Raw genomic sequence first — 9,974 nt, 5'->3', positions numbered from 1 at the left:
TGTTCTTGAAAAACCACCTCTAAGAATAATGAGGACCCCTATTTATAGTTGTAGGGAGTGGTATGAGGGTGTGATTTGATTGGTTGGTTTGCACTAACCAATCAGATTTCATTGGTGAATAGTTTTAATTTGATTGGTCAGAACATATCACATATACACGTGACATTATTCTAGTTGCTCATTTAATTTGACTTAGATTGCCACATAACTTCGACACGTAGCATAATTTTAGTGGCTTATTTAATTTGACTTGGATTGCCACATAATTTTGGCACATGACATGATTCTAATGGCTTATTTAATTTGACTTGGATTGTCATATAACTTTGACACAACAACAACAACAATCTAGTGAAATCCCATAACGTAGAGTCTGGAAAGGGTAAAATATACGTAGACCTTACTCCTACTAATGTAGGAAGGCTGTTTTCGAAAGACCCTCGACTCAGTAAAAGCACAAAAAGAGGTCAGATAAGGATAAGAAGTTAAAAGCGATATAGGAAAGCAAATAACGAAAGCAACACAGGTAAAATAGAGCAATCAAAGTACAGAAAGTAATAGATAATAACAAAAATCAGAGGACAAGAAATTATAGTGCGCTAGTGCGCCTACTAATAAGGAAGAATAACGAGACTATGAACTAACCTTCTACCCTAATGTGGGTCCTCCACACCCTTCTATCTAAGTTCATGTCCTTGGTAAGTTGTAACTACACATGTCCTGTCTAATAACCTCTCCCCAATATTTTTTCGGCCTACCCCTACCTCTTTTGAAACCATCCATGGCTAACCTCTCACACCTCTGCACTGGGGCATCTGTGTCTCTCCTCTTCACATGCCTAAACCATTTCAGTAGCGTTTTCCGTATCTTGTCTTCCACCGAGGACACTCCTACCTTTTTCCGAATAGCCTCATTTCTAATTTTGTCGTTCCTGGTATGCCCACACATCTATCTCAACATTCTCATTTCAGCAACTTTCATATTTTGAACGTGAGATACCTTAACTGGCCAATATTCCACCCCATATAACATAGCCGGTCTAACACCACTTTGTAGAACTTTTTCTTAAGTTGTGGTGGCACTTTCTTGTCACATAGCACATCGAAAGTGAGCCTCCATTTCATCCACCCTGCCCTAATACAATGTGTGACATCATCGTCAATCTCCCTGTTGTCTTGCATAATAGATCCAAGGTACTTGAAACTACTTTTCTTTTGGATGGCCTAGTCACCAAGCCTAATTTTCGTGCCAACCTCATGAGGTGTCTCACTGAACTTGCACTCTAAGTACTCTATCTTGGTTCTACTCAGCTTAAATCCTTTAGATTCCAAGGTCTGTCTCCAATCCTCCTACTTAGCGTTAACTCCGCTACAAGTCTTATCGATTAAGACTATGTCGTCCGCGAAAAACATACACCATGGCACCTCACCTTGAATTTATCGCGTCAATACATCCATCACCAAGGCAAATAAAAATGGATTAAGAGCTGATCCTTGATGTAACCCCATCACAACTAGGAAGTGCTCTGAGTCCCCTCCGAATGTCCTTACCCTGGTTTTGGCACCTTCATACATGTCCTTGATCAGCCTAATGTATGCCACAGGTACACCTTTAGCCTCCAAACATCTTCATAGTATCTCTCGTGGCACTTTATCATAGGCCTTTTCTAGGTCGATGAATACTATATGCAAGTCCCTCTTCCTCTCCCTATACTGCTTCAACAATCTCCTCATAAGATGGATGGCTTTTGTAGTTGAGCATCCCGGCATAAATCCGAACTGGTTCTCTGAAATAGATACGTCTCTCCTCACCCTTATCTCCACCACTCTTTTCCATACTTTCATAGCATGACTTAGAAGCTTGATACCTCTATAGTTGTTGCAACTCTGTATATCCCCTTTATTTTTGTATTAAGGGATAATTACGCTCCACCTCCATTCTTCGGGCATCATTGCCGTCTTAAAAATAACATCAAATAACCTAGTCAGCCACTCCAAACCTATCGAGCTCACGCTCTTTCAAAATTCCATAGGAATCTCATCAGTTCCGATCGCTCTTCCCCAGCGCAATTCTACGAACAACACCCTTAACCTCCTTGACACGTGGTGTGATTTTAGTGGCTCATTTAATTTGATTTGGATTGTCACATAACTTTGACACATGATGTGCATTTAGTGGATCATTTATTTGACTTGGATTGCCACATAATTTGGACTATTTTCTTGAATATAATATAGTCTAAATTAATTTACGGATTTAACTCCAATATAATTTTAATGTTTACAGTCAGATTATAATATTATATTTAAGGAAGGTCAATAAAATTATTTCATATTAATAGTATTAATTTTGTTTCATAAAAATGTGTACAACTATATGATTTAACGTAAATATGTACGCATAGAAATTAGTTAATGATTAAAACGAAAAAGCGAAATCAAGAATTCGACCAATATTTGAGTAAATATAAGGAGGAAAATGACAAAAATGGTCATTTATGTTAGGATAGGTTCTAAGTTATTTTTTTAAAAAAATATGTGCTTAATATTTTTAATTCTTTAAGTTTGTCAAAAGTTAATATTTTTAATCTCAATAAAGTATTTATATTTATCAAACTCTATCTATTAGTTGATGGGAACTATGATTTTCTTTTCTATAAACGTCAAGAAAGTCCATCAAATTATAAAATATACAATACAAAAACTATGCTAGACAATAAAAAAAATAGCAGAAATCGAACCTAAAAAAACTATCCAAATTTTAAAACTAAATTAGAAATAACAGAAACTACAAATATTATGACTACTGAAAACAAGGAAAAACTCTATCAAAACCTAGGGACACTATCGGAGAGCCAATGACTTATTATGAAAATTGAGCAAAGTTGCAGTTGAAGAGTAAAAGTAAGAACAATGAAAGTATTTATTTTTCTTAAGATATTCTAGTAAAATCGAGATTTGTGTATATTTTTCTAGCCGATGGGTTGATTTTAATCGACGGAGTCAGCCGGTTTTTTGTGATCTAAGACACTATTTTCCTATATTACAAGTCTATTGAATTTTTTTTAGTTTTTTTCCTATAATCAACAGATGTCCATTGATTTTGTCCCTCAATATTTTGACCATTTTCTAGCAGTGCGTACCTCTTAAAATAAATTTTTGTTAATTTCATTTTTTTTTCATAATTACCCTCAAATCTAATAGACAGAGTTGGATAACAAATTTATTGAAGACTAAAATTGTTAATTTTTTGACAAACTTGAAGGTACCTTTAAATATAAAAGATTTTAAATTTTTTTTATGACAAACTTAAAATACCAAAACTATGAAGTAGGTACTTAAAAGGCTATTTTGAACTTGCCCTCGGACTTTGAGCTCGTGATGTTTGCCTAATATTAATTTTAAATCATAAAATTTTTAAAGTCAGTCAAAAATGAAAAAGTTAGGATTTCTAATTTTTTTCTAAGTGCTTAAACCTATTTTCTTTGATCATTAAATTACTTTTATATTTCTTATATTTTAATTAAATTCTCAAACTACCCTTTTTATTCTTTTAATTTTAAAATTGACATTATTTTTCTTATTTCTTCTACATAAGCACTTTTATCCAAACAGTTTATTTATAAAAATAACTTTAGAATGGTTCAAAATTATAAATGCATTTCATACCTACGTGAAAAAGTTAAACGAGCTCTTATTAGAAAGGCAACCATTGGAAGAAAATCAGAGAGAGATGGATCCTCCCCATTCGCAAACACAGTTACGGAATAGCTGGCGTGGTGCCAAATTTAGTTGGCGTGCTGTTCTCATCTTCAATCTTGGCCTCGGAGGTAAAACGCAAAACCTCCCTAACACCCACCGCTGCATTTTGCCTTTTCTATTATGAGTTTCCTGCATTTCTGTGTGAATGTTGGAACTGGGTTTTGGATTATAATATAGGTTTTTAACGAAGAATGTTTTTCACTTGATATTGTTATGTACTGTACAAAAGGTGTATGTGGGTGGATTACTTGTGTCCTTCAGTATGTTTTTTTTCCCAGATATTGTTTCTTGTTGGGTTTAGTGGGGACTGTGGGAGTATGAATTTTGACACAGTTTTCTAAGAGCTTGAATGCTTTTGGTCTGGTGATATGTGCTTAATCTGCTTGATTACATGAAAATGAAAGAATTCGAATTGAGTTTTGGGTTGCATTTTATTGTGCATTTCATGTATTGAAGGATTAATAAATGTTGTAGTATTTAACTTTTGTGAAGATTCTTGCCTTGTGGAGATGCAATGTTTTATGACTTACGAGGGTGAAAGTTAACAAACCCTAAATGTTGCTTATTTCAGTTGATTCAGGATCCTTCGTTCGCAAATACAGATTCTGACAGAGTAGCCGGAATGGAATAGTTGCTTCTCGCTATCCATCCAGAAACATGCTACTTTAGTATGTAGTAACTATGTTTAGATCCTTACTTTATTACAGAAAGAATTCAGACCATTTAGCATTTTTGGGATTTCAAGTTGAACTTCATCTTCCATTTGTTGTTTAGTCTTGAAGATAAAAAGAAATTCACTTCACTTAAGTTCCCCTTTGTGCTTGTCTATGTAAATGAGTTCTTTGAGGTAAGGATTGCAGATTCAGAGAATTGGCGGTGTTTCTTTTTTAGCCTTGTGTCTATGTAAATGAGTTCTTCGAGGTGAAGGTTTCAGATTTAGAGAATTGGTGGTGTTTGTTTTTTAGCTTTGTTTCTATGTAAATGAGTTCTTCAAGGTGAGTGGTGTTTCTGTTTGACTTTAATCTTACTATGCTGGATTTTTCTCCCTCTAAAGCCTAGAATTGGACCTGTGATTTGCTAGGCATATCCTTTTCAATTTTTTGAGTTTCTCTTTATTGTCTGTGTATAAATAGTTGTTTCATTGGTTACTTGATTCAATTATCAGAATTAGATAACCGTTGAGCTAGCGATAGGTTCTGCTCCTATTATTGTTGATACAAATCAGGGCTTGGCTCATTCTGTGTAGTAGAGCATACATGCAGCGTTTTATCGTGGAAGAGGAAACGACTGCATGAACTATTGATAAAAATAAATGCAATGGATAAACTGAAACGTGTACTTATCGGTTCTTTTTGTCCTTGGGCAATGGGTTACCATGCAGGAGTCTGAACATATAGGTGGATCCACTTCTCAAATGCTTTTTTTCCCTCACTGAAGTGTAACATTTTTGTTTTAATCTTAAAGTATGGAGCCATTTATCTAAAATGCTACATATCAAGTACATCAGGGAAGGTGGCATGAACTTGTGTTCCAATTCCTGGCTAGCATTTTACGTAAAATTGTCATTCTAATGGCTCAGATTCTGTGACTTCCTAATAAATCGAAAATTATTTCTACTTTTGCAGCTTACCTCTTTACAAGGCCTGCTAAGAAGGAAAAAAAACCTATCACTAGACAGCCCATTACTCCAGCTGAGACTACAAATCCCACTCCACCTGCTCTTCAAAATTTTGAACCCATCTTTGCTCCTATTCCAGAACCTGTGAAGGTGCCAGAGTCCCTCTCTAAGAAGCAGCAACACAGTGTTTTTGGATGGATGCTAAAAGACAAAGAGGAAGGTCAAACCTCAAAACCGAGAAGAGAAGAAGATAATTAATGAAAAAAACGCTCTATTGAAACAAGTTCATACGAGCAGATTCCATCCTGAAGATCTGATGTAACGTAGATGTTTCTTGATTTAAAATTTTCTTAGGCTGCCTAGTTACTGAACCATCATTTACGACTTGACATTGTTTGTCACCTTCACTCTAATTGATACTGTTGCTTTATAATTAGGCAATACAGATAATAGATGATTTGTTATAGTAGAAATTTTTATTGCTAGTGGAGGAAACTAATCGAGCTCGACTGTTTCGTTTATTTAAATTAACTTTTTCTACTGCACTTCATAAGATGGTCATTTGTGTTGGCTATTTCATAAGTTGTCAAAATTCTTTAGTTGTTTATTCGTGATAGTTAATATGAGTATTTATAAAATGTGAACTTTTTCTCACTGCACTTCATAAGATGGCCATTTGTGTTGGGTATTTCATAAGTTGTCAAAATTCTTTAGTTGTTTATTCTTGATAGTTGATATGAGTATTTATTAAATGTGAACTTTTTTCTTGACCTATTTTGGTTACCAAACAACAGATGCACACCAAATATGCACTTCCCATGTCAAATTTTGTCTTCAACCAGGATGAAACAAACCCACAAACCAACTTCCTTCAGACCCTGCTGTCCCTAAAAATATAAATAGAAAGACAACCAGCTATAGCATAAAAAAGATACATCAATGTGGACACTCAATGTTGGACCAAAAGTATATGTTCATTTACAATCTCTGTTGCAACTGGCCAATCTAGTATTCCAAGAACTTTCTTATATTGATTCAGTTTTTCTCAAATTTTCATATTTCTTTCTCACAACCTCTGCGGCTAATCACTTAAAAGTGTTTTGCACTCTCAGTGTATTGCAGTTTTAGCAGTTTGAATGCTAACCTTTTTCTTATTCTATTTTCGTTTAATGATTTGCTACCTAAATCTTACTTTTGTTGCATAATCCTTAAAACACACCCGTGTGACACTCTTGCCTACCCCAAACTCCACTGCCTCGGATCAGAACAAAAGGTATTTGCATATGACAATATGGATTCATAAGTTTTTGCATGTCTGTGTGAATGTTAGAACTGGGTTTTGGATAATCGTTTAGTGTTTTTCCATTCTGTTGACAAAGGTGGATCTAGGATTTGAACATTATAGGTTCCTACTGCAATCCATATGATTTATTGTATCCGAAGTCTACTATTTGTACTAGTGTAGTGAGTTTTGTTAACACATACATGTTCTGAGCCAAAGTTACAGGGTTTGGATGAACCGATAACTATTGCACTACATCCCTTTGTCCTTTGATTTCTGTGCAGAATGTTTTGCCGCCTGACATTGTTATATACTTGCAAAAGCTGTATGTGGAAGGATGGTGATGTTTACTGTCGATACATTGTCAGCCACCTTGATAATTTTGCCATTATTTCTTATCTGGTGTAGTAAGACTATGAAGTTTAACATAGTTATTACGAGCTTTAATGCTCTGTCCTTTGGCACCTGCCCAATCTGCTCCATTGGATGAGAATGAAGGAAATTCAATATGGCTTTGTGTATCATTGTGAAGGTGCATTTATAATTCATACCATGTATCGTAGGGTGAATAAATATAGTAGTAGTAGTTGATTTGAGTACATTCTTGACAAGGCCCATGTTTTGCTAATTTCAGATGATTCATGATCCCTTTTCTACAGATTGACAGAGCACGTAGTTTGGACAATGTAGTTGGTTCTTGCTATCCATTCAGTAACTGATAACTCCAGCAGTGGAGTTTGGTCTGAAGGAAAAATGAAGATGAGGAGCTAGAGAACTAACGAACAGTGAAGGAGAATGTACAGAGAAGAAGAAATAATGAAGAAGAAGGTTGTAGAGAGAAGGAAGAGAAAATGTGTAGAGAGAGAAAAATATCTTTTCAAAATGAATTAGTTCACTTGTACACTTCAGCTGTACATATACACATATTTATAACTTGTTCATGTACAATATTTTGTATTCATACCAACTACTATGTAACTGAATTCTAACTACTCATAACAATCAACTAACTACTTTTAACCCCTCATAACAATATTCCAACTAACTCTAACAACTCTTCAATTCATGGAAGCTTGCTATGTCAACACTACTCCTCAAGCTCATGGTTTGAAGAGATTCATCATTCCAAGCTAGTTTAGCAATTGTTGATGTTGAGATTTTCCTAGACTTTTGGTAAGTATATCAGCTAGTTGGTCCTTTGTGTGTACGAAGTTGGTTTTCAACATTCCTTGGCATATTCTTTCTCTTACAAAATGACAATCTATATCAATATGTTTGGTTCTCTCATGAAAGATGGGATTTACAGCAATCTGAATAGCTACTTTGCTATCACAGAACATATTGACAGGCAATTCAATTTGGACTCCCAGCTCTTTAAACAGGCTTACCAACTAGGTGATCTCAGCTGCACAGTTGGCCATTCTTCTAAACTCAGTCTCTGCTGAGCTTCTGGATACTGTCTCTTGTTTCTTAGATTTCCAAGAAATTAGTGATCCTCCAAACTTTACTAGGTATCCAGTGACAGACCTTCTTGTTTCCAGACAAGCACCCCAATCTGAATCACAGTAGGCAGTCAGTGTATTTGTATCTTTAGATGACATTAGCAGCCCAAGGCTTGGAGCTTCCTTGAGGTACCTGACAACTCTCAATGCTGATTCCATATGTGACTGCTTAGGACTATGCATGTATTGGCTCAACACCTGAACTGGGAAGGCTATATCAGGCCTGGTCATGGTGAGGTACAAGAGTCTTCCCACAAGTCTTTGGTACATTTCAGGTTGCTACAGTGGCTGATCATCAACTCTGCCTTCATGTGAAATGTGTTCATCATATTTCACTGATGTAAGCCTTTTATTTTGTTTCAGTGGTGTTCCTGCAGGCTTAGCTCCTCCTAGTACACATTCAGCAATTAATTCCAGTGCATATTTTCTCTGAGACATGTGGATTCCTTGAATGGATCTAGCACACTCAAGGCCTAGGAAGAACTTCAGCTCACCTAAGTTTTTCATTTTGAATTGCTTTTGTAGGTCTCTTTTTGTATCCTCTACTAGGCTAGTGTTACTACCTGTAACCAGTAGTCATCCACATAGACAAGTGCAACAAGTATATCACTATTAACTTTCCTGGTAAACAAGGAGTAATCATAATGGCTTTGATGAAATCCCAACTTTAGCAAGGACTCAGTTAGCTTCAAGTTCCACTGCCTGGGGGCTTGTTTGAGTCCATACAAGGACTTATGAAGTTTGCAGACCTTGGTATTGGACTCCCTCTGTCTAGAAAACCCATCAAGGACAATTATGTACAGCTCCTCCAGCAGGTCCTCATTGAGAAAGGCATTGTGAACATCCATTTGATGAATGAACCACCCCCTAGAAGCAGCTAGAGCCACAATAGCTCTGACAGTGACCATTTTTGCAACTGGACTGAAGGTTTCACTGTAGTCTAGACCTTCTTGTTGATTGAATCCTTTGGCCACCAGGCTAGCTTTCAGCCTTTCAACCTCACCTATGGATTTATATATCCATTTACAGCCAAGAGGTCTCTTGCTAGGAGGTAAATCAACCAGGGACCAGGTATGATTAGCCTCCAAAGCATCAATTTCCAACTGCATTGCCTGAACCCATTGAGGATCAATAGAGGCAGCTTTATAGGATGTGGGTTCAGTGATGGCTGAGTATGCAGCTAGACAAGTGCTGTAAGAAGAAGATACATGAGAATAGGATATATGTACAGATATAGGATAGGAATAAGAGTTGCCTGTAGGGGTTGTGATAAAGTCTTGAAGCCAAGATGGTGGCTTACTCTGTCTGGAGGATTTTCTAGAAGGGACAGGTGGGGAAGGAGGCTGAGACTGGAGGTTCTCAGGAGGTGGTTGGATGGAGTCTGAGTGTGGATGTGGAGAGGTATAAGAGGAGTCTAGAAGTTTGAGAACTGGGAATAAGGGATTAGAGGATACTTGGATATCTTTGAAAGGGAAAATGTCTTCTTTGAACACTGCATGTCTGTTTACAAAAAATGACTTGGAGTGGAGATCATACAAGAGGTATCCTTTTTTGGATGGGGAGTAACCCATAAGGATAGAGGTATGGCTCTAGGAGAGAGTTTGTCAAGAATATGTGGGCATGTGGCATAACAGAGACAACCAAAGACTTTAATGTGGGCTAGAGAAAGGGAATGTAGATGAAGCAGCTCAAATGGGGTTCTGAACTGAAGCAGTTTTGAGGGAATTCTGTTAATGAGGTAGACTGCAGTGGTGACACATTCACCCCAGAATTTTAAAGGTACAGAGGATTGGAACCTGAGTGCCCTGGAC

The 9,974-nt window shown here is 36.5% G+C and overlaps 2 protein-coding genes across 2 annotated transcripts; one reads left to right on the top strand and one right to left on the bottom strand.

The window, feature by feature from the left end:
- The first annotated feature begins 3,681 nt into the window (after positions 1 to 3,681).
- On the top strand, positions 3,682 to 6,008 carry LOC129891086 (uncharacterized). Its single transcript, XM_055966336.1, has 2 exons — positions 3,682 to 3,829; positions 5,387 to 6,008. The coding sequence occupies exons 1-2, from the start codon at positions 3,733 to 3,735 to the stop codon at positions 5,635 to 5,637; spliced, it is 348 nt and encodes a 115-aa protein (XP_055822311.1). The 5' UTR covers positions 3,682 to 3,732; the 3' UTR covers positions 5,638 to 6,008.
- A 2,044-nt stretch (positions 6,009 to 8,052) lies between these two features.
- LOC129892842 (uncharacterized mitochondrial protein AtMg00810-like) lies at positions 8,053 to 8,394 on the bottom strand. The gene has a single exon (XM_055968381.1). The coding sequence runs from the start codon at positions 8,392 to 8,394 to the stop codon at positions 8,053 to 8,055; it is 342 nt and encodes a 113-aa protein (XP_055824356.1).
- Positions 8,395 to 9,974: the final 1,580 nt, after the last annotated feature.

The sequence above is a fragment of the Solanum dulcamara genome, chromosome 6 (assembly GCF_947179165.1).
Source record: "Solanum dulcamara chromosome 6, daSolDulc1.2, whole genome shotgun sequence".
Lineage (NCBI taxonomy): Eukaryota > Viridiplantae > Streptophyta > Magnoliopsida > Solanales > Solanaceae > Solanum > Solanum dulcamara.
The sequence above is the reverse complement of the archived record's forward strand: the minus strand, read 5'-3'. Positions and strand labels throughout refer to the sequence as shown.

Excerpts from the sequence above, each read along its gene's own strand:
- LOC129891086 (XM_055966336.1), top strand. The coding sequence starts at position 3,733 with ATGGATCCTCCCCATTCGCAAACACAGTTACGGAATAGCTGGCGTGGT. Across the intron at positions 3,830-5,386 it reads CTTCAATCTTGGCCTCGGAG|CTTACCTCTTTACAAGGCCT; the intron begins GTAAAACGCAAA and ends CTACTTTTGCAG.
- LOC129892842 (XM_055968381.1), bottom strand. The coding sequence starts at position 8,394 with ATGACCAGGCCTGATATAGCCTTCCCAGTTCAGGTGTTGAGCCAATAC.